Genomic DNA, 23898 nt, shown 5'->3' with positions numbered 1-23898 from the left:
TTGGCTCTTTTTCGAGTGCTGGCATTTTGACAGCAGCTGTCAGTGGGTTTGAACAAAAAACTGTCAACTGCCGCCCAGAAGGAACAGCAACGGCGCAGCGAGCAAAGGCCCCTTGTTTGTGGGAGGTTAAGAGAAAATTTGTTTTATTTGCACGTTTTCGTCCGTGTTTTGTCTGGTAAGTGTGATTTAAAGTTGGTTTAGCGCTTCTTTTATCGAGCAGGCAGTTGTGCCGACGCTCAGTTTCGTTCGAGTGTGTGTGCGCTTCATTTACCAGCAGATGGGGGGTGCACCAACCTACAAAATGGATGGAAGCATTTTGCCAATCCGGTCCACTGGTAGGCAAAAACATTGAAAACCCGTGGCATTTTCGAAACATCTTTGATTTGGCTATGCGATTCGTTACAATTAGCATTAGCTACGAAGTGGAATGGCTCATTTCGACTGAACAGTTGGTGATGGAGATGGTTTTGGTGGAGACACTGATCGAATGATTATGCTTCTTCTGCAGTCCAGTGTGTATATGTCTTCGGAGAGATGAAACGTGCGCAACCCTCATTTTTGAACGCGATTGAAAGCAGTGTTGATCGCCGCCGGCGTCCACGTCCTATCAGTCGCGTACGGTTGGAAACATTACTGGCTGATGATCGTCAATCGTGTGTGTCTTTGCCCCAGGGATCGTCCAGGATGCCGTCCACATCGGAGCTGGAAGAGCTGGCCGAGGATCAGTACGAGGAGGACGGCGCTAACCTTGAGTCGCGGGAGGAGGAAACGGTCAAGGTGTGTCTGCGGCTGCGTCCCTGCACCAAGACCGGCGGACGCATGGCGTTCAAAATAAAGGATAACGTGCTGATAGCCCGCTGCCCGGGAGAGAGCCAATCCACCGCCTCGCAAAAGCACTACACATTTAGCAACGTGTTCGAGGAGAATGTGTCCCAGGCGGAGGTTTACGACTGCTGCATCCGGCCCACCATTCGCCCAACGCTCGGTGAACCGGGCGCTACCTTTCTCACGTACGGCACGTCCGGATCGGGCAAAACGTACACGCTACTGGGCAACGAAACCAATCCCGGCATCGTGCCGCGCTCGATCGAGCAGATCTACGAGGAGCTGTACGACAACATCTCGACCGAGCCGAGCCTCAAGATGGAGTGCATGAAGCCGATACCGCTGAGCGACGAGTCGGTGCTGGACGAGCTGCGCAAGCTGAGGCTGATCAAGAGCCGGCTACAGGGAGGCGAAGAAAGCCGCACAGTCATCAGCGATACCATCCAGCAGCAGCACCAGTTCGAGCCGCTGGACATGGGCGACAAGCGGGTGTTCATATGGATTTCGTTCGTCGAGATCTACAACGAGAACGTGTACGATCTGCTGAACGTGGAGGGCGATTATGGCAAGCGCAAAGCGATGAAGGTGCTGTCGAACGATGGCAACGCGTACATCAAGGGACTGTCGACGCTGTACGCCGGGACGAAGGAGGACGCGTACGCCCTGCTGCAGTACGGGCTGCAGAGCGCGACGTACGGTGCGACGGACGTGAACAGTAACTCGAGCCGATCGCACAGCATCTTCACCGTCACCGTCATCACGCACTCCATGGCGACGCAGCGCATCTCCCAGTCGGTGTACAAGTTTTGCGATCTCGCCGGCTCGGAGCGGCTCAAGAAAACGGGCACCGTGGGCGACCGGTTGAAGGAGGCGCAAAAGATCAACACCTCGCTGCTGGTGCTGGGCCGCTGTCTGGAGACGGTGCACAAGAATCAGAAAACGAAGAAACTGCACGAGCTGGTGCCGGTTCGCGACTCGAAGCTCACCATGATCATCCAATCCGCCCTGCTGGGCAAGGAACCGATGACGATGATTGTGAACGTCTACCCCACGGAGGAGTTTTACGACGAAAACCTGAACGTGCTGAACTTTTCGTCGATCGCGAAGCAGATCGTCATTAGCAAGCATCCGAAGATTATGAAGGCGCCTCACAGCACGCGCTACTCGTTCTTCCTTTCGCAAGCCATCAGCAGCCCGTCCGCGAAGGTGGACACGCACCGGTTGCTGATGGAATACGAGAGGTACGTGAGCCCCTTCTTTGGGGTGCATTTTTCTTTTTGCCAATTTGAGACAAGTTTCTAATACGGTTGTGTTGTCTTCCCATGCAGCTTGAAGCTGGAAAATGATCGTTTGGTTGCGGAAGCCGAGCAAAAGTCGGCGGAAATCGTGTGCCTGCAGAAGAAGCTGGCCATACAGGAGTTTCAGCTGCGCAACGAGCTGACGGATAATTTTCAGCAGCATTTTGCCAAGATGGAAGAATCGTACGAGACGCGCATCCGGAGTGCTAAAGAGTTGGTCGTACTGCCCTACAAGCATCAGGTAATGATGGCAATTCCCACCTGAGCGCCGTTTGACATCAAGGCATCATTTAATTTTGCTCATTGCGTTTGCTTTCTTCCCCTTTCATCAGCTGGCATCGTTGGAGAATAAGCTGAAATCAAAAGAGCAAATAATTATGGAGATGGAAGACGAACAGGATGACTATGAGAAGAAACTGAAAGCTTACGAGGAAGAGCTCAGCAAGTACCGTCTGCAGCAAAGCCGCGTCCGACGACTGTCGGTGTAACGGTTGGCTAAAAACTTGCACATTTGTTCGAATCTTTCATTTCAAATACATTAACATTACTTTTAAAACATTTGAGTTTGTTTTTGTGTTATGAAGAATATCGCGCAAAGGTCACTGCTGCGTAACGACTTTTTTAAAAACTGCGTCAAATTCGTGCAGTTTTTCGCCTCAAATTGAACTCGAGCAGTTTTGCTCGATTTTGTGTGCACATCTGGAGCATACCGCAAAGCTTGCCTGTCAAAATTAAAACGATGCCCCCCTTGTCAAGCAGGGAATCCGTCAAAAAATCAGAAAAGTTGCGAACAAGAGCACAACAAAACAGAGTCGCAAAGAATCGTGAATGAAAATATCCAGAAAAAGGCAGTGGTAGTCGAAAACATGGAGCAGCTACAAAGGCACTAAACCCTTAGGCAACCGGAGCACCGTCGCTGCAAGTGGCATCGGTAAACAGAGGCCCTTTTCTACCAACCCCACGAACAACGGGGTCAAGTGGGGTGGTGCTGCTGCTGCTGCTGCTGCAGAGAGTGTTTTGCAGTAAACGTTCAGCGTTCCAGCGTGAAGCTAATTAGAACCACAGTGTTGCCCTTGTGCGTTTGTGTGTAGTGTAATAATTAGTGCCAGATTTTGGATTAAGGCAAGCCGGGTCGCTGCGGTTCCCCATTCACGTCTGTGCGAGCGAAATTGAAAATGAGCGACGGGGATGTCTGCACAGCCGCCGGTCGTCCTCCTCACAGGCGAACACAATGGGTGGCTTTGTTGTCGAGCGTCGCGTACGTCGCGGTCGGAACGGTGCTGCTAGCGTCCCTTACCGCACCCAGCCCGGTCGCGGCCGTTTCAACATCGGCGGCCGCACTACGGCACGGCGGTGGAACGAAAGACACCTTCGGATGGGACGATGCCGGGGACGAGGAGGAAGGCTACTGTGCGCCGTACAATGGGAAGGTGTGCAAACGGTTCATCAACAGCCGGCAGGTGTGGTACAGCCGGGAGGATGGGACGGGCGGTTGGGAGAATGAGAAAATCACCACCGCCCTGTTTGAGGATCTGATCAACGATCTGCCACCGTCGTGCCGTCCGGCAGCAGAGGTAAGCGTTATTCGTTTCTGTTTCGTTGCACAGAATGAATAGAGCTTGTAATTGCTTCTTTTCTCCCCCACGCAGAAATTGCTCTGTGCGTATGCGTTTCCGCAGTGCGTCATCAAGGATGGGGCCACGATACGGTTGCCGCTGTGCTACGAAGACTGTGTGGCGACGTACCTGCAGTTTTGCTACAACGATTGGGCGCTGATAGAGGAGAAGAAAGAACGTGGCGATGTGATCAAGTCGCGGGGACACTTTCGGCTGCCCAACTGCGAGGAATTGCCGCGGTACAACAAAACGGCCAAACCGCCCGTATGCTCGCATGTTGGGCTGACCGAACTGGTGTCGGAGGAAGTTACTTGTAAGTATTGGAAACTGCATGAAAACTACTTAAACATCGTTTTTTTCTGATTTTGAACACATTTTTCCTTTTTTTTGCTTGCAGATGATTGTCGCATGGGAAATGGAAGGTTTTATCTTGGCACGGTAAATGTAACGAGCACAGGCATACCGTGCCAGAAGTGGGACTCGCAGGAGCCTCACTCACATCACAAACCGCCGCTGGTGTTTGCGGAGCTACAGGATGCGGAAAACTATTGCCGAAATGCGGGCGGGGAAGAACCGACACCGTGGTGCTACACAATGGACAAAACCGTTCGATGGCAGGCCTGTGATATTCCACTCTGTCGTAAGTATTACGCTTTCCCTTTCCCTTAAATCCGTTTACATTCATTCGTTCCTTCATTTTAGCCAACTCGACCGATGCTAGCGACATTCGCGGTAAGATCGACATGACCATGGAATCGGTCTTTACCCCGTCGATGATCTTCCTCCTCTCCGGCATCGGATTCGTGGCGATCGTACTGCTCCACCTGATGGTGCTGCTTTGCTACCGTGTGTCGCGGCACCGGCGCAATCGCCGACAGTCGGGCGCTGCCGGATACAACCCAACCGCCACCGCACAGGACGGCCAGGGTATCGACATCAACAAGCTGCCCTCGAACGTCAACTACCACCGGACCGGTGCGCAGCTGAATCCGAAGCTGGAAAAGCTGGAATTCCCTCGCAACAACATCATCTACATCAAGGACCTCGGGCAGGGTGCGTTCGGGCGGGTGTTTCAAGCGAAAGCGCCCGGTCTGGTGGCGGGCGAAGATTTTACGCTCGTCGCAGTGAAGATGCTAAAGGACGAGGCGAGCCAAGACCTGCAGGTGGATTTCGAGCGGGAAGCCTGCCTGCTGGCCGAATTTGACCATCCCAACATCGTGAAGCTGCTCGGCGTCTGCGCCATCGGCCGTCCGATGTGTTTGCTGTTCGAGTTTATGGCGCGCGGCGATCTGAACGAGTTCCTGCGCCAGTGCTCCCCGTTCGCGCAGCAAAACCGGGCGGACAGCATCAGCACCGAGCTGTCGCACGGCGATCTGCTCAACATTGCGCACCAGATTGCGTCCGGCATGGTGTACTTGTCCGAGCGCAAGTTTGTGCACCGCGATCTGGCCACCCGCAACTGTCTGATCGATGACCATATGGTGGTGAAGATCGCCGACTTCGGGCTGTCGCACAAGATCTACCTGCAGGATTACTACAAGGGCGACGAGAACGATGCCATCCCGATACGCTGGATGCCGCTGGAAAGCATCCTCTACAACAAGTACACGATCGAGTCGGACGTGTGGGCGTACGGTGTTTGCCTGTGGGAGATATTCTCGTTCGCGATGCAACCGTACTACGGCATGACGCACGAGGAGGTGGTGAAGTTCGTGAAGGAGGGCAACATGCTCGGCTGCCCGGAGAACACGCCGCTGACCGTGTACGATCTGATGCGCAAGTGCTGGAGCCGCAAGCCGAACGATCGGCCCAGCTTTCACGTGATCTACCAGAAGCTGCAGCAGATACGGGCCGATTTCGACGGGAAGATGCTGATGTAGCCAGCTGGCTGAGCGGGAGATTTGGGGGTAAGTGACGATGGAGCACTGCCGTAGGGAAGGCAAACTACAGATAAGGATATAATTCAATTTCATTCTGCAATGTAGGAGGGGTTTTTTCTGTAAACTTTGATACCGGAAGTAGTGCCAGTTTTGCTCTAAACCTACTAAAAAGTCATTATTTCTGCTGGACAGAGAGCGCGCGGTGGTATCAGTCGGAATTAGTCTTTCTTGTAACCATTGATTCTCAGCATCACATCATTTAGCTTATATTTTTAGAGTTCGTTCATCCTTTTTTCAATTATTTATTACCCATAACAAGCATCAAACATCCATTTTGTTCGCATAATTCTCAAGACTGGACGCCACAAACGGCTCTTTTGCAAATACTTTTTTTTACTCACACAGGAACAGACTGCCAATGAAAATCTCAGTATTTTAGTTAATATTTATTGCAAATCCTTCTTGCACAACACTGCCTTTTATGTTCACCATTACCATTTGCTGGCGAAAGCAATGCAGAAACTCTGGTGCCGCAGTGGTGCCGTCTCATTATCATTTCAGTACTCATTGTTTTGTTTATCATAGCTTATTTTTATCTATGCCGTACGTATTTATTACATGCTAAAAAAGTAATATTCACTAATATCGGCATTACGGGAACGACCATATCGAACGGAGAATTTTGTTAGTTAAACCAATGTAAGGGTTAAAAGTATAATTTTGTCGCTTCTCAATGTTTGCACAAACAAACCTCGACTCAAATTTAATTCCTCATAAAGTAAGACAAAATACAAGAAACAAAACTATCTAAAAACGATTAAAGAGCATTGGTGAGATCATTTTTATTGTAAAAAAGTAATAACACACACACCCACACACTCGATATTGGCAGATGCGATCAAAGTAAGCTGTTTGGATCAAATTGAGCGCATTTGTGCATGCTTCGATTTGACGCCATTTTCCAGTTCGGGCGTGTAACGGTAATGTGTAATGGTGGCCCCCCTTATAGCAAGTAAGTGGTACAATAATAATGTGTAGCAGTTTTGTGAAATAGGCTGACAAAGCTAAGATTTGTATAAGGATTTCATTCCGAGCGTGTTTTGAAAGTAATGTATAAAATGTGAACACAGATAGAGAGAGAGGATAAAGCAGCATAAATGTTCACTTTTCACATACACAGACACACACACACACTCATAGTATCAGTCCAAGGCAGACTACCGGAATTGGACAAAATTGACCAGTTTTTTAGCCGCTTGTTTAAAATTTAAAGATGTAGCGTGTTTACGACTGCCGGGGTGGCCGGTGCCAGAATCGAGTACCAGATGTGTTAGCTCGTAAGTACCTCCGCCAAGCACCAGCCAGCCAGCGTGTTTGGTAGATTAACCGAATGAACGATTGATTAGATTTACTAGAAAGAAGAGGGCAAGAGAGAAAAGAGAGAGAGAGAGAGAGAGAGAGAGAGAGAGAGAGAGAGAGAGAGAGAGAGAGAGAGAGAGAGAGAGAGAGAGAGAGAGAGAGAGAGAGAGAGAGAGAGAGTTTGCTACTAGTTTAGAGACCGGGCTGCTAATAAAACCCAAAGACCATTTTAATTGATGACTGCAAGGTGTTTATAGCATTAACACAAAAAAACAAAAGAGAAGTAACTATATGTAATAAGCAAAAAAGAAAGAGAAAGACAGAGAGAGAGATAGAGAGAGAGAGAGAGAGAGAGAGAATGATATAACTCGTAAAGATGCGAATTGAGTATGTTATAAAAAGGCATACAACATACAGCACCGATACAAGCAAAGGCCGTCACTGGGTTCGTGACGTACGAAGCATAACTTCAAAGTGAAAGACATGATGAGAGAGATGAAAAAAAAGAAACAACCAGAAGAAAGAGAAGCAGAACAAAATCCAAAACTGTGTGAACAAGATAAAAAAGCGAACCGAAACAAACCAAACTCAAAACAAACAAACAGCATACAAACCAAGTGGAAAATAAATATATAAATGTGTTTTGTCTCATTCGCCGGTGTTTCAAATATGCCAAAAACGGGGGAAACAGAAAGAAGCAAAAGCAGCTTGTGGCGTCGCCAATCCGCGTGCGTTCCAGAAAGAAATGCTGCGATGTGACTAATGCTGACCCTTTGCCTTCTCCCTCCCCAGACCCCATATCTACACAACGCATGGCCAACTGAGTGAAACGTCAATCTGCGATCGAACCGAGCACGTGCTGTGTCGTCATTGGAAGGAATTTCCTTGCGTATTTGCAGTCGCGCTAAAATGCGATCGGCGAGCATGCGCATGGAGAAGCGAATTTCAACGCGAATGCGAATGCCTCCGAAGTAATGATGATGGCGGGCGAAGAGTAAATATTGAATAAGTGGAATGAACCGTGAACCGCAAGTTGAGTGAATCATCTTGCTTGGGTGCATTTCTGAGACAGTAGTGTGATGGAAACAGTTGTTTATGCAATTTATGCAAACAAATGACACCTTCGGCAGCGGGAAAGGAAAATATTTAATTTTATGTTTTATGTTTACTAGCTATGTTTTGACAAAATTTTTTTGTAAAGAAAGTTGAAACGCTAAATTCCGTTTTATTTAAAAAAAAGTAGCTCATTTTCATTGTGTAATTGAAGGGATTATATGATTTATTTTATTTATTGATGGAAACATTGAATACTCCCAACTAGTAGTTAAACGTCAGTAGTTAAACAAGCATTTGAAAAAACGATTGAAAAAAACTGGCACGCATGGTCAACAATAATTCCTATCATGGAGTGGCCTAAAGCGAGAGCGATATGTGTGTAACATAACTACAGTCCATTAGTGAAGGCATAGATAACGTTTTTCTTGTAAAATTTCTCTCTCAAAAATCTCTTTTCGGATAAACAATAATCAACTCCCCGTTGTGCGAATTCGAACAAAAAAAAACACCCAAAAGATCGCACATGGATCCCACCGAAACGCGTTGCTGCCGTCTGCCACTCTGATTTCGCGCGACCCTCACAGCGAGCCCACCGTTCGCTACCACAGTCACGTGCTACGCGTTTTAACGTCACACCTTTCTCAACGGATAGGAGGATCCCCAACATGCCGAACCGATGACTGCGTCGCATGAATCACCGTGCTTGGTGTGTGCGCGCTAAGGGATGCCACCCAGTCCGGTGGCAATATTTACCGTTTGGTGAGCGGTGAAGCAGGAGCTGGAGCGGTGGGCCCGTGTGTCGTGTCTTTGTGGCTCGCCCGAATCAAAACTGGAACCGAACCCGACCGACCGTGTGGCGCCAAACGCACGAAAGTTCGTCGCCTGGACGGGGCATGCACGTCATCAAGGCCGAAGGCGCGTCGTCGGCGATGAGGGCACGCGGCAACCCGCACACCCCTAATTTGTGGCTGTACATGCCGAGCGCCGGTTATGTATCGGGAAGGGGGGTGGGCTTTTAGCCGAAGAGGGCACGAGCCTGAAAAAAGCGCACGTGCACCCGGTGTGGCATCATCACCATGTGGCGCGCCATACCGGTTCCGATGGGGTGGACCATGGTGAAGTGTGTTTGTCACCTTTTGGCGGGGGATGCTTTCTTCATGGGCGCGTACGTGTGTAGTGTTGGGCAGGTTGGGCTGAAGGGGCTGATTGATGATGCGGTGGGAAACATTGGAAAGTGGCGTATTTCCCATGGGGCAATACCACACCAGACTGTTGCGGGGTGGAGAGCACAGGGAGTAGGTGTGTGTGTGTGGTGTGTCTGTGTGTGAGAGTGTTTTGTTTGGGTGCTTACTTAATTAAATATTCATCTTCTGGTTCTGCATAGTTAACACCTTCGGGCAGACGAGGACAGCGAAAAAATCATGCATATAAAAAGGGTAAAGCATGGTTTTTTGGAGGGAAAATTTCATGGGTGTGGTGGATCCGTTACGGATCATAAGCGAGCGGAACTGGTATTGACTGGAGTTTTTTTTTAGTTTGATAAGATTTGTCGGTAGACAAGACAAGAAGTTGTGGACAAATAGATTGCTAGATTTTTTTTATTTACTTTGCATTTCTATTGTTATGTCTGCATTATATTTGCCCAAAACTTTATCGTATTAATATAGAGACTTGGGAAAGTTGTCACAATAAAGTCATCAGCCTTTTGAACCGTCGGTAGTGGGATTAAAAATAATTTAGATTTATTTGAAAATAGTTTCGTTTTTAAACGGAAAAATGGATGAACGTTGGTATGGTAAATTAATTTCATTAAAATTTTGTATTGGTTTTTGCATATTTACCGTATTTTTTCATGTTCTATTTATGAGTTGCATTTTACTGTTGTAATTTTGAATGATTTTCGTGTTTTTTTTTCTTAACAGTTTTCTTTAAAATTTCATCTTATTCCTTTATTTCTTCCTTTACTTCACTTATGACATTGTTTTTGTTTTTCTTCCTTATTTTGTTTCTTTTTATTACATTTTGAAATCGTTTATGTATAATAGCAACTTATTTACTGAATTTATTATTTATTAAGTTCTTTTTTATGACTTTTGCAACTGTACGTTGAAAATGACAAATGTTTAATGATTAAATAAAGTACCAAAGAAGAATGTTAGATTTTAAGCCTAGAATTAATCAACCGATTAAAAGAGCCGAATGAGGCCAATTAGCTTAAAGTCTCTATAAAAATAAACAAAAAATAAAAGAAAATAAAGTACATAATTCGTAGATAATTATTAAAAAAGAAACTGTTTGATATCAAATTTTCTTTTGAAAAGAGACACATCAATTTAGGAATGATGTAAGAAATTACGAGAAACAATATTCCTTGTACTAATAAAACCTCTAGATAAAATGATCGTTTTAATTAAACTTTCATTGAAAATTTGGCGATGATTTACAGCCTTCCTCTGTTCTCTTTAGCATCGTCCAAAAACCACGCGGTCATGCCGGTCATGAGAATTATTGAGTATCACATGCAACATACTCAGTCTTTGTTACGGGGGAACGGTCCATATGAGGCTTAAAACCCACGATAACCCACGACTGTACTACAGGACCGCCCCTTGGATTTATAACTGTATCCGTATATTTCCCAACGATGCGTGGAAGTCCTAGATCCCAAGCACTATTTAGTATTTTAAGCCGAGCCGACCTTACCATATCATTCCTCATAGTAAATGAAACTTCAAGTGGACGAACAAAGCTGCACAAAAGGAATCGACATTTACCGTCGACCGGGCCTCCCATCGAAGTCATACTCGCAACCCTTTTCCGAATCTTCATTATCTTATCATAAAACAACTTCCAGCAACACAGCTGCCGTCACGTTTGGGAACAAATCAAAGATTGTTTATTGTCTCTTCCCCAAAGAGAAGAACGCAGTTTTTTTTGTGTTTACAACAAAACAATACAACAAAACAATGGACAATGGTAATGGTAAATTTCGACGTCACTTACTGCTACAGTATCACACGGTGGAAACCTTATCACAAGCCTTTAAATGCACAACTCGCAACAAAACGGCTGTCAGGACAGTGTTTATTGGAGTTCCGTGGTGCCCAGCGATCGATGCGCCGGCGTTGTCATGTCATATCGGTTGGCGATGCCCTCGGCGATGCTGGCTACTACTCCATTACCCCAGTGGGCTGTGGAAGATACGTGCCAGTGGGTTCCACAGGAAGCCAATGTTCGTTGACTCCATTGCGTCGAATCCTTCGTCCGTGATCGTGGCCGCTAGATCGTAGATGATCGTTTTTGCCTGTGTTTGGGGAAGAAAATGAATAAAAGCGAAATTGTAAGCCATAAGTTCCTCAATAAAAGGATTATTGATTGAAAGAATCTGCAGGATAACACACTTACATCGCCATCCAACAGTGGTCTCGGGTTGCCGGCAATTGCCGACGGGATGCTGTCGTCCTTGTGGCGCGGTGCATCGATAATGTTGGGCACCGGCAATCCATCGGCCAATCCAACCAACAGGACAACGAACGACAGCAGCAACAACACTCGTGCCTTGATATTCTGCATCTTTCCACGCTGATTTTGGGGTTTTGGCAGGAGTTCGGCTGCGGAGAATACTTTTCCGAAAATCGACAAAATTCTTACTGACCCTGAGCAGGAGCCTTCAGGTCCGTTTTATAAGATCGGAAACACCACACCGAGTTGTCCGTCCCGGTATGTGATCGATGCTTCTTCGCTATGTATTGTCGCCGATCAAGCCGACGTTACGACGACCCTAACGCTCGCAAGTACGAGCGTGCCGCGATTTGTTTACATACGTTTCCATCTAGCGTCCGCTACGGCATTCTTTCGCCAAAGCGTCGTGGAACCTGTCAAATGTGTGATCCGTGACGTGTTGGTGTACGTTCGGCAACACCCTTTCGGCGGGTGCTCCGTTAGACCGAGGCGAGAAACGAACTGGATAGCGTCTTAAGCGAAAGAAAACGAACCGGCACGTGCTAGGGATGATGTCGTCACGGTTTGCGAAGCTGCTGTTCGTACGAAGGAGTCAAAACCCACCGACAAAAACATAACGAGCCCCACACGCAACGAACCTCCAACGCGGGCAGCCAACAGTCCCCGATCGAATGGGTACGGGAGTGGTTCCCAGACAATCCCAACCACAGCTCCAAACGGTTTCGCGTGCGTTTGGGACCGCCTCCCGACCAGATTTTTGCCGAAAGATTTTGCCGAGAGGAGTGTCGAAAGATCGTCGAGCGAGAGAGCAACGATATTCGCATCCATCAAATGGATGGATGGATTTTGCCTGTTTTTGAGGTGTTTAGCAACTGCGCAGGAGATCATTAAATGCGGAAATATGGCTGCTTTGAGTGACAAAGGAGGTAGAGGATTAGAAGCAGGGGGGTTTTTTTCTTTGTGTGTTAAAACGATCGATCTGGCATTAACATTAGTCTGCGTGTCATGTATTTGTGTAAAATTGGATTTCTTTCTTGAGGTTTCTAGTGTGTCTAGGTTTGCGGTAAAATCCCATATAACAAGCAATTGAAATGAGCTACTCAATTAGGTAAACTTTCAATGTAATGTCTTCGTCTTATTCGTTTCCTGTGCTATTGATGTTCTGAGTTAGATGCGTGATTCAAAGTGGTTGTAATGTAGTTTTCTATGTGGTATTAGCAAACATCAGACGTTTGACGTTTTATTGTTTTTTTTCAGAGGTCTGAACTTCTTTCCAGACAAAAGGAAAAAAATAAAAAAAAAAAAAAACAAAACTAAATAGACATGAGAGTTTGAGTCTTTTTTATTGGTGGTTTTATTTAAAAAAAATACTGCCTGGTACTTCAAATCAGAACATTTACCCAAGATATGAACACCCTGATTTACATTGGTCCAATATTTTACATAACGGTTGTTGCATAAAATAAGAAGAAAAAGAAGAAGAAGAAGAAGAAGAAGAAGAAGAAGAAGAAGAAGAAGAAGAAGAAGAATATTTTGAGCATATTTTAATATTCGAACAATATTTTTAACAGTTTAGAGAACTTTTTTTACATGTTTGCTTGACTCAAGTATAATTAATATACTCAAGTAGCTAATAGAAAATAAGAATGTAAAGGTTGTAAAGTCCTTGAGGCACTTATACATTGTTCATAACGTGTACGTACATACACTATACACAGAAAGCACGAAAGGATGTAAGATGATAGATTTGTTAAATAACCAAGTATTCAAAGTAAGTCTCAGATAATACATTTTTAGTAAACGTAAAAATATCTTGAAAGTGAAAATGAAAATGTAAATTTTATTGTTCATTTTACTACAGCACAATCCGAAATATGGCGCATTAATCGGTAGGTTTTTGAGTTACCCAACGAATAAACATCATTTCCACTCAATTTAAACTCTATTAAATTATTGGTCCATTTTTACAGTGACAAATCACAGGACAAATCATAAACTGTGTGAAGAAATTTTAATTCTACGAAACACAAAAATCTATGCATTTGGGATTACAATTAGAAAGACATTAGAATTAGAAAGAATTAGAAAGTTTAGTTTCTGACATACTAAACTTCTAACTAAATGTTACTGCTTTCCGATTTTTAGAGAAGGAGAAATAATTTAATCTAAGGCCTTTTTTATATAAAAACGAGCAGCGAGTATTAAATCCTCAACTAAAAGGCATGTCAACAACAAAGTGTTAACTTTTAAGTGATCAACTGCCGAGCGTACAATTCAAAGTTCAATTCAAACATAAAAAAATACACACACAAACTGTTTAGTTATATTAATACACATTTATTCACATTTGCAAAATAGATTCTGTTAGATTTGAGGTGTTCGTATTTGCATGTAAATTTACTTATACTCATGAACGATTTTAAGTAATGACCAGGTACAGTGAACGAATTGCTTGCGATCGTTCCGCAAACGTTGAGCAATCGAAGCGTCGATCTTAGTACACATAGCCGTAGCCGGAGCTGTACGGATAGCCGTAACCGCCATATCCTCCGTATCCATAGCCACCGTACGCAGGATAGCCACCGTATCCGTAGCCACCATATCCTCCGTAGCCGTATCCTCCATAACCTCCATAACCTCCATATCCGTAGCCATAGGAAGGATAGTAGTGGTGATGGTAGCCGAACCCGAACGTTTCAGCCTTATCCATATCGTCCTTCGCTTCGCCATCGATCGCCGTCGCCTCAGGTGCGTTAGCGGCATCCGTTACCTTTGTCGCTTGAACACTGTCCACATTACGGACATTGCGAACCAGTCGGAACGGTGCAGGTTGTCGGGAGCCAGGGTTGAGCTGTTGGGCGGCACAGGCCAACGCCACCAGGGCAAGGAAACAGGCAAACTGGAAATGACAGAAACATAATTGGAATATCCAACAGTTAGTAACGATCACGCTGGATCTTCAGTCGCAAGAATTTCTTACCTTCAACATAATGAATAGAATTATGATTTCGTGCTGCAAGCTTGGGCTTCGATTCTTGTGCTGTCCCCGGGAGGATCGATTGCAAACTGATACCGGATTGAGAGCAGAGAAATGGTTTTATACTCTCTCCCCCGGCCGGTTCGTTCTTATTGACGTCAGCAAAGGTTCTGGGGTAAATATCAATTTATTACAGTCGGGCACGAATCGGGAAAACTGGATTTCGGCAGACTTGTCTTAATGGTCGGTATTTTGGGCTGTGTTCGGTAAATGTCACCAAAATAGTGGAGCGTCCCTCACGCAGCTCGGGAATATCCCAGACGGGCTTACGGGCGATCAATGTAAAAATGCGATCTACGATCTGCTCGATTCTGGATGTGATGAAAGAGCAACCGAACCGTTGCATTGCGTTTATTTTGTTTATAGAATTTGTTGACACTGGTGTGTGAACCATGAGTTGCATATTTTTAGGTGATAAATCATGAGCATTTTTGGTATGCAATCGCCTGCCAATGAGTGTGGGTGAGTGGGCCCGTCAATGCTAGAATGAATTTGCGCAAGCCATCGCGTGGCTTTCGCTCGTATCGCAATGAGTCATTGCGTGAATGGACAGAAAATTGCAAATCTGCCAGTCATATTGGAATACATTACAGGAAATGTTTTAGCATCTTATTATACATTCGGACCAACCCTAGGGTTAGTTGTGAAGCATGACCCTTACATTACTTTCAAGCTTCAAGATCCATTTGGTGATCGAGTGAAAGTGATCGTAATATATTGTTTTTGGATGATATGAAACAAAATAAACTGTTTTGCACAGTGTACTTCTCACAATTTTAAGTCATTCGTTTCTGGTAGCTAAAAGTCTTTGGAGCAAAATTATGGATAATTATTATATGTATCATATTCATGTATGTGTTCATGTATTAAAATTATTTGTCTTATTTAACTCAAAGAGCACAATGGCACAATTGAAGATCCTGTTTGAAGAAAAACCTGTTTATAATAATTGTGACGTTTACAAGCTTTACAAGTTAAATAATGACGTTCCACTACAGCAGGAATTATTATAAAAATGATAGTAATAGTAATGCGCAGCACTACATTGGCCATGGCAGGAGCCGGAGTTTATATATGAACTACTCTGAAGATATCCCAACATCAAATGCATCGGAGCTAGCATAGGACTCCGCAGACATGCGAATCATTGAGTCTGAGTGTTATTAATGCTGTTTGCCAATGCTTGTGCTGTTTGCTAATGCTTATGTTTTTTACCACAACTTACAATGATATGGTGCAAAATAGCATTGCATTCTGGTCCTATTTTCTTAATTTTGGTTTGTTTAACCTTTGTGATGTAGACAAATGATCAAACAAAGACCGAAAATCGCGTATCTAATAATAGAAAAATCAAGAGCTCCATTCCTTGTGCAGCTTGACCACAGTCGTTATGCATTGTTGTATTAATTTTTTTATCGATTAAAATTATCAACTTCTGACGATTTAACTACGAAGAAATACTATATTATGACAATAATCTTCGCTATCCATATAAAATAAGCTTCAAAACTCAGTTCCATTCCAACTTTAAACAGTGTTTTTAATTAATTGAGCAACATTTGTACATTTCAATTTGCCCTCCATTGTAATGTGTTTGTAACCAGTCGGCATTCATGAGTCGGAATAAAGTCAGCGCAGATCGGACTGTTGCGCTTTTCTGTTGGCTTACTGACTCAAAGAAGAATGTTTAATTCGATGTATCAACATTGCTCACCATAGTACACCCAAGAGTATTAAAGAATCTTTCATAATTATGTCTATTTTGTGCATAAGAAACAAATACACAAAATATTACATTATACTGGAAATGTATAATAGTTTCACTTTTAGTTTCATGAACAACTTACTAATAAGTAACTTTGCAGGGTGTCGATTAATCCAAATGAAAGTGCTTCTAACTGTGACGCAAATAAAGACTGCTCTCCAGCAAATGCAAATGAGTCTCCGAAGAGTCTCATACGTCACAATACTATAGGGCCACCAATACCGGTTCCCTTCCAACCCGATATGGACGTATGATCGTCCCCAAAAAACATTGTATAAAAGGAAACACTTGTCATGAGAGGAGCATCATTCAGTAAAACGAAACGCACCTAGAAGCAACAGTTCTAAGGAACGCATAAGCCCTCCCAGCTAAACAAAAATGATTAAGGTCAGTTTGATTGAGATTCGTCAGAAGATGAATGCAACGAGTACGAAATTGTAAATTATTTATTTCGTCCTACAGCTTGTGTGCCTGTTTGCCCTCGTCGCTGTTGTGGCTTCGATGCCCAATGGACCCTTTGCACCACTACCACCAATGCAGGCGCCGATGAGACAGATCGTGAAGCGTGAAGCCGTCGCACCGGAAGCAGTGGCGGAAGATGCACCCGTGCAGGAAAGTGCAGTGGAGGCTCAGGACGACATGGACAAGGCGGAAACGTTTGGCTTCGGATACCACAAGGTCATCCACGTGGGTGTGCCATACTACCCGCCCTACTACCATTATCCGCGCTACTACCACGGCTATCACGGTTACCATGGATACGGACACTACTGGTAAAGGTAGTGTACGATTGATCAGCGAAATCGAAGATCGAGTTGTACATAAAACAAGAAATACAATTATATTCTTAATATGAAGTGAATATTGTATACTTTAATGTAATTTAGCAAGTGAGAAAGGTTTAAAATATGCAGCAGTTTTCGATGCTTTTTAACATAGTTTGAAGTTTTGATTGCTTTCCAATTGAAATTTTTCTGAAATGGTGTTGAAAATCTTTAGACCAGCACTTAAAAAAATGGAACCAATTCAAAATTTTCGCATATACGACGAAATATTAACTATTGCACAAAACAAATGGAGGACTGTCCTATTTAATAGGGAACATCTGGTTATCCTAGCTCAGAATGTGTAGCGATAATTTACCATCACAACAAATGGATCTACAGCTTAACAAATCATTGTACAATTGTATCACATTATGTATACGTTGTTCAATTGTTCATTTTTAAAGCCCAGTGGATTTTGCATCGGTGAGATTTGGGTTTCTGAGTTCGCGGCTATGAATGTGGCGTCCGTAGTGTTTGCGTCGCTGTTGCAACTTAACGACAGAATTTTGTCACCAAGAATTTTGCCAAAAAACGTTCTGTGACCAAGAATTTTGCAACCAATAGGCACACGGGGACTTCACCAAAATTATGAGAACTCCTGGAAAACTAATATAGCTTATATTTACTTGATGAAATACGCTTCGAAACTAAACCCAAAATTTGTATTGTGATGGAAAATGGAAATTCCATTATAGAACGTCACAAAACAAAACAGACACAACTGGAGGTAACAGGTGATCCCCAAATAGAATGATTCATAGATCAATAATCGCTAGAATGGTTTGTAGCGCATTTTTCGGTACACAGCGTTTCGGTTAGCAGAGAACAATTAATTAATGCTAATGCTCTTGTTATTCCAAATCGCGTGAAGCGTAGAATCCCATTTCTTTAACTTAGTTTGATCTGGATAGTGTTTTTCGTATTAATTAACCCGCTTTAATCAATTAACATATCACTGTCAATAATTCTCGTTCTACCTAGACTGTGTAAATTATAGGAATTACTAACATTCTGCCGTAATCATTTACGCACAAAAGCTTTGACATAAATATAGATCCATTTCTATCAATGGTGTTAGAGAGGTTACGATGTTTTCGTAAGGGGGTATTTTTTTGGACGTATAGCATTGTTTTTTCACTAAAAAATAAAACTTATCATATGAAAGAATCATGAGATAATGTATTGAATCATGGTCGTCTGAAACAAACAAAATGCGTCAAGGTCACATTTGGCTGTATATATTGAGAAGAAATAAACAAAAATCATTATAACATTCTAGAATTCCATCCACACCACCTTCTTACCGGCGTATGCGATACATGGGCTACATGTAGACATACATTATGTAGAAGTTCTATATAACAGAGTGCAACAAGATAAATTTGGAATAGCAGATTGGCTGTACCTATGGTATATAGCTGGTGCGCGAATTACATAGTACGAAAACGCACATAAGGCATGGGGAATTTCTCTTATTTAAATGAACTTTCCTTTCACATGGAACAGTCCAGATCCTGTGACGTCAAGCTGAACCGACACGGGACTTTCTGCAGTTGATTTGCAAATTCGGAATTCGGATGTAACAGTATAAAAGAAAGGTTGATCGTCCGGAACATCATCAGTCAGAATTCGACATCAAGTGCATCGAGCAACAAGCTTTACATCTCAAGCATCGTCGCAGTTCTTTAAAAGACTTCTAATATCCCAAAACATGTTCAAGGTATTTAAACATTCTTTTAAACGTTGTTGTAATGTGATAACTCTAACAATTTAAATATTTCTACCAACAGCTCCTGTGTCTGTTTGTTGTTGTGGCAGCCGTTTCTGCGATGCCTCGTGCACCGGAATGGCACTCAGCATCGGGACCAGCTCCTGCGGGAAGGCTCGTGAAGCGCGATGTGCAACAGCCTTTCCCTAAGCAGATGCCAAACAATGAAGAAAACGCCAAGGAAGAAGGAGTGGCCGTTGCTGGTGAAGACGATATGGACAAGGCGGAGACGTTCGGGTTCGGATATCATCATTACTACGCTTATCCGCGATACTATTATCCCAGCTATCACTACGGATACTATCCTCGCTACCATTATGGCTACTACTGGTAGAACGGACGATATTTATAATTATTTATAATAAAAGATTAAAAAAACAACTCAAAAATCTGTTTTGTGGTTGCTGTATAAAAGCAGTGTATCGATCGCCGATGTATTGTAAAGAGGAATTTGAACGAAAGACTTCAACGTTGGAAAAGCTGCGAACCCATCCAGAAAGCTTTCACGAAACGATAGTAGTTTTGCAAGGTTCAAAGATCCGTGCACGGTTTCTTCACTCCCATTTAGGTGCAATGTGACCCTCGATCATTCCGATCATCGTTTCATGCACATTTTATGTACAGCCACAGGAAAAATTGTCACACAGATATCATAAAGTCATTCATGCGGGTGTGCCACTGTAGCCGGGCTTCTATTACTATCCACATTACTATCACGGCTATCATGGTTATCACGGATATGGATATTACTGATGGAAGAAGCGATTACGGTGCAAATGGTGTATAAAATAAATAATCTTGGTTAAATGTTAAATTTTGAAGTCCTTCGTTTGTCTGTTTATGAGTTTATTTATTTTATTTATCCACACGAAGCAGTGGTAACGAAGGGGATAAATAAGTTCTTCGCCGAAAAGGAATGCAATTTGGAAGAAATCCAAAGCACTCGAAAGAAGTTGAGCAGCTACGCTATTCTTTCGCCAACTTGAGTGAGAAATACATTATTATTTAGTTTTATTGCCACACCTTTCTTATTCTCTGCTCTCAGAAAAGCACATTTGTTGCAGGATATTTTTTGTTAAAATTTCAACGTCCACGTAGTAAAGTAAAGTGAACGAAAAAGGAAAAATGGAATAAAAAAAATGTTTTAACGAATAAGAATTCTGTTTAACTTTTTACAATAAGTGCCAAGAAGAAATAATGAGCGTTGTCCTACGTCGTACATTCGGGCGAACTTCTGATGAACTAGCAGTTTGTGATCATTATATTTCGTGAATCATTAAATGTGAATTGACAAAATCAATGACAAGCGGTTTATACAAACTATATTTTATGAACAGTATAAATTATTTTAATATAAAAAAAAACTATCGGAATCTGTATTGATCAATTTAGTGACACACCGTATGTTCAAAGTGCAATGAAGATGTATAAATTATCCAACCAAATTAATGTTAAAATGTATTAATGTTAAAAATGGCAAAGAAGTACGCCGTTTTTTTTAAATACAAGATCGTACAAGAATGACATGTTTGATTATTGTATGTCACCTCATCGTAAATGGACCGGAATTTCCCTTTTTGAGAATTATCAAAATGCTCTTAGAAGCAACCCTAGCGGCCAGAAGCAGATGTTAATTAAAGTTGGAAACTCCAATGTTTGGCAGACGACATCTGATCGAAAGCCATGAAGATAGAGAGAGAGAGAGAAAGAGAGAGAGAGAGAGAGAGAGAGTTGCGATTTCTCATCGATTCTATCAGTACCGTACGATTGTGACGTCACGTGGAATTCACAGCTATCATCTGCGAGCTTTCTTTTGGTGTCTAGGATATAAAAGTCGCATCCGGAGCTTGGACAGACATCAGTTACAGAAACACACTGTCAGAGAGACGTGCTCACAAAAGCATCACAAAAGAAATCTAAATACCAACACGATGTTCAAGGTATACAGAAGAACTTCAATTTCAGCTTCTCCAGGTGATAACACGGCGATTTCTCTCTCCCTAAGGTACTGTGTTTACTTGCTTTCGTTGCGGTGGTGTCCGCCGGAATTAGCCAACCGAGGCCGTCGGCCGTCTATCAGCCCAGAATTGTGAAGCGGGAGGCTGAGACTGTGCCAGCAGAGCCGAAGGAAGCAGTGGAAGCGGTCGAGGGCCAGGACGATATGGATAAGGCGGAGACGTTCGGGTTCGGATACCACAAGGTGATCCACACCTATCCGAGCTATTACCCTGGTTTCTACCCTGGCTACTATGGATACGGTTATCCTGCTTACTATCAGCCTAGCTTCTACCATGGATACTATTATTAGATATTTATTTAATAAAAAAAGCTTAATTTAAACCATAATTTATGATTAAAATGGTTTTTTAATTAATGCGGTGAATGACACATTGGAAAGAAAAAAAAGGGTAATTTGTTGAATGTAAATGTTTAGAGACAGATCGACTCCCGTTGCAAGGACTGACTATCTGGCTATGAGGAATGCTAATAAATGGAAGCCTGGATTGGCCGGTATTATCGCGTATGTTTAAACAATTTGGAAGAATAATTTAGAATATGGAAATTACGAACGAGTAGGAATCGTAGTCTTACTGGTGTTTTGTCAGTAAGTGATGCAAAAGTACCGAATTGGCTTCTATTTAAAAAAACATGATTATTTATATGGTTATTGTCATATATTGTAGTTAGTAAAGCATAATTAATATTCCGAATAAAGAAATAAAATGGTACAAAATTCAAATAAAAAAACGTATACTGCTTCAAAGTTCGTGGATTTTATTGCACAACTTACCCGGAGTTCTAATATTGTTGTGAGTATCACGTAAAGAAAGATTGAATGCATTTTGTAAGCTACAATATGGCGCGCAACAACATTCAACACATGCATTATAACCATCCTAAGAGCAACTTTCTAAAAGTCTAAAATAGGAATACAAATGCCTGCAATTCAGAACATTACAAATACTAAGGCAGTTTTCAGCCGTCTGTGTTAAGGAGCTCCTGAAATTGATGAAACTGCCAAAAATTGATTATTTTGAATGATATTCGAACCTTCTTCAATAATCTGGTCTTTCTGTTCAAGATCACTGAACGATCTTGAACTTGAACGATCCACAGTGCTTTGACTTTTGCACATTTTTGCTTGATTTGGCTTTGTGTGATCAGTGTGCAAACAGCGTAAATTTGGTTGTATGACACACCTTTTGACGTGATATAATTCAATTTACAGTCAATTTTGTTTGTTGTGGGTTTTATTCTGATATTTCATGCGCTCCATTTCGTTTCTCTCACCTGGGTGATAAACACTGAGTAACACTATGTCTGCCAAGTTTTTGCGGGTCATCCTTCTGTCTGTTTGGGGTGTTTTTGTCTATGTTCCTACACGAACAATAGTACACAGAGTGGTTTAGGGGAAAGTATTTCGACCCATGTAAATACACCTGTATACTTTCACACAATAGTGTGTTGGTACAACAAGCAGCCAGCAATACATAGTCGAAAGAGCATATAAATTTGGTGGAATATGCGTTTCAAACATTCACGGTGATCATATGCAAGCATATGAAGATCATGGTTGGCGATGATGGCAAAGTTTTGACATGTATATAATGTTACCCGAAACATTGAAACGTCCTGTGACGTCGAAAGACGGGTTTCCCCACAATTGTTTGTGAATTTCACACCAACTGTATAAAAACAGGAACCTTTCTTTCGGTATGCAGTATCAATCGAACACTCGTGACACAATCATAACAAGCTTCCAACGCTTTTCAACAATTGCAAATCAAAATCACAATGTTTAAGGTACTTCTGGTAATATATTCGACTATATAGAATGTATTTATAATAAATACAATTTATCTCTCAAAAGCTTCTGTGCTTGTTCACCGTTGTCGGAGCCGTCTCCGCTATGCCTCGTGTATCGGAATGGCCAGCACCAGGACAAGCCTCTACGGGAAATGTTCTAAAGCGCGATGTGCAGCAACCGTTCCATCAAACAATGCAGAACAATCCACAAAACGCCAAGGAAGAAGGAGCGGCCGTTGCTGGTGAAGACGATATGGACAAGGCGGAGACGTTCGGGTTCGGTTATCATCATTACTACTCGTATCCAGCATACTATTACCCGAGCTATTACTACGGATACTATCCAAGCTACTACTACGGATACCACTGGTAGCTTGTAGTAGTGAGCGACAACATTATAACACATAATAAATTATTATCCATACAGAGCGTAACTAAGGCTCTATCATTGAAAGGGAAGTCAATTGTGAAAGAAAAATCTTGATGGCTCGTCCAGAAATAAAAAGAAAACAATACGGTACTTACCTTCATTTACTCCCTTTTGATTCCACGCGATTCAGTGCTGGAACTTGCTGTTTTCAACGTTTTTAAAACTCTATCACCGATTGCATCCTGCACACTTTTTTATTTGATGCATTTTATTCAATGTGTACATTATTCACTTAACTTTCTATCTTTCAATAGACATAACAGTTTCGTACAGAACGATCATAATATACGATCGCTAGACTCACACACAACGAGAACTTTTCGAATCATACCTGTAAATCACACGCGATGGTTACGGTTCGTTTGACGCAATTCGTACCTCACTTTTGGTGGGCAAGACACCAAAATCACACATTCAGATACCTTTGCCGCAATTAACGATCCAAACTAGAACCCGATGACCCCGATGGGACCGATACGAACGGGAAAGACGCATAAAATCTGTAAAATTCTAAAGTATAGGCGAGTGAGCTGCATTGGGGCAGCGTTTCGCAGCAGAACAAAATCTCGTGCTTCCTGTGACGTCAGCAGCAGTCAAATCGTTCCAACTGATGGGTTGACGCATTGTTCTATCTTTAATTTGTGGAAGTATAAAAGGAGGTGCTTACATGGACATGGAACATCATTTAAATTGGAACTGTTTTACCGAGCGGATCAATTTTCGAAACAAGCCTTTAATCAAGTTTCTAATCTAGGCACGAACCCCCAA

General features: G+C 42.9%; 6 protein-coding genes across 7 annotated transcripts; 5 read left to right on the top strand and 1 right to left on the bottom strand.

Annotated features, from left to right (window-relative positions):
- Positions 1-41: 41 nt before the first annotated feature.
- On the top strand, positions 42-2679 carry LOC1270110 (kinesin-like protein subito). 2 transcript variants are annotated; one of them, XM_308782.5, is made up of 4 exons: positions 42-175; positions 509-2066; positions 2154-2364; positions 2456-2679. In XM_308782.5, the coding sequence occupies exons 2-4, from the start codon at positions 535-537 to the stop codon at positions 2609-2611; spliced, it is 1899 nt and encodes a 632-aa protein (XP_308782.4). In that variant the 5' UTR covers positions 42-175; positions 509-534; the 3' UTR covers positions 2612-2679. The 2 variants fall into 2 exon arrangements, with proteins under 2 accessions (XP_308782.4, XP_061505047.1); XM_061649063.1 differs by having other exon boundaries at positions 51-175; positions 673-2066.
- Positions 2680-2878: 199 nt separating this feature from the next.
- LOC1270111 (tyrosine-protein kinase transmembrane receptor Ror2) lies at positions 2879-7629 on the top strand. Its single transcript, XM_308783.3, has 4 exons — positions 2879-3697; positions 3773-4052; positions 4137-4379; positions 4442-7629. Exons 1-4 carry the CDS (start codon positions 3299-3301, stop codon positions 5617-5619), a joined length of 2100 nt encoding a protein of 699 aa, XP_308783.2. The 5' UTR covers positions 2879-3298; the 3' UTR covers positions 5620-7629.
- Positions 7630-13812: 6183 nt separating this feature from the next.
- On the bottom strand, positions 13813-14628 carry LOC5666987 (uncharacterized). Its single transcript, XM_001688031.2, has 2 exons — positions 14477-14628; positions 13813-14395 (listed from the first exon to the last, which is right to left on the bottom strand). Exons 1-2 carry the CDS (start codon positions 14483-14485, stop codon positions 13991-13993), a joined length of 414 nt encoding a protein of 137 aa, XP_001688083.2. The 5' UTR covers positions 14486-14628; the 3' UTR covers positions 13813-13990.
- A 1866-nt stretch (positions 14629-16494) lies between these two features.
- LOC3290282 (uncharacterized) lies at positions 16495-17155 on the top strand. Its single transcript, XM_565217.4, has 2 exons — positions 16495-16685; positions 16761-17155. Exons 1-2 carry the CDS (start codon positions 16677-16679, stop codon positions 17073-17075), a joined length of 324 nt encoding a protein of 107 aa, XP_565217.4. The 5' UTR covers positions 16495-16676; the 3' UTR covers positions 17076-17155.
- Positions 17156-18758: 1603 nt separating this feature from the next.
- On the top strand, positions 18759-19227 carry LOC5666989 (uncharacterized). Its single transcript, XM_001688035.2, has 2 exons — positions 18759-18845; positions 18916-19227. The coding sequence occupies exons 1-2, from the start codon at positions 18837-18839 to the stop codon at positions 19225-19227; spliced, it is 321 nt and encodes a 106-aa protein (XP_001688087.2). The 5' UTR covers positions 18759-18836.
- Positions 19228-22623: 3396 nt separating this feature from the next.
- On the top strand, positions 22624-23116 carry LOC5667029 (uncharacterized). Its single transcript, XM_001688037.2, has 2 exons — positions 22624-22697; positions 22765-23116. Exons 1-2 carry the CDS (start codon positions 22689-22691, stop codon positions 23071-23073), a joined length of 318 nt encoding a protein of 105 aa, XP_001688089.2. The 5' UTR covers positions 22624-22688; the 3' UTR covers positions 23074-23116.
- Positions 23117-23898: the final 782 nt, after the last annotated feature.

The sequence above is a fragment of the Anopheles gambiae genome, chromosome 2 (genome assembly GCF_943734735.2).
Source record: "Anopheles gambiae chromosome 2, idAnoGambNW_F1_1, whole genome shotgun sequence".
NCBI lineage: Eukaryota > Metazoa > Arthropoda > Insecta > Diptera > Culicidae > Anopheles > Anopheles gambiae.
Note: the sequence above shows the minus strand (reverse complement) of the source record. Positions and strands in the feature narration are given on the sequence as shown.

Bases quoted from the DNA above. Each gene is read 5' to 3' on its own strand.
- LOC1270110 (XM_308782.5), top strand. From the start codon at position 535: ATGAAACGTGCGCAACCCTCATTTTTGAACGCGATTGAAAGCAGTGTT. The intron at 2,067-2,153 runs GTACGTGAGCCC...CTTCCCATGCAG, and splicing joins TTGCTGATGGAATACGAGAG to CTTGAAGCTGGAAAATGATC. The intron at 2,365-2,455 runs GTAATGATGGCA...CCCTTTCATCAG, and splicing joins TACTGCCCTACAAGCATCAG to CTGGCATCGTTGGAGAATAA.
- LOC1270111 (XM_308783.3), top strand. From the start codon at position 3,299: ATGAGCGACGGGGATGTCTGCACAGCCGCCGGTCGTCCTCCTCACAGG. The intron at 4,053-4,136 runs GTAAGTATTGGA...TTTTGCTTGCAG, and splicing joins GGTGTCGGAGGAAGTTACTT to ATGATTGTCGCATGGGAAAT. The intron at 4,380-4,441 runs GTAAGTATTACG...CCTTCATTTTAG, and splicing joins CTGTGATATTCCACTCTGTC to CCAACTCGACCGATGCTAGC.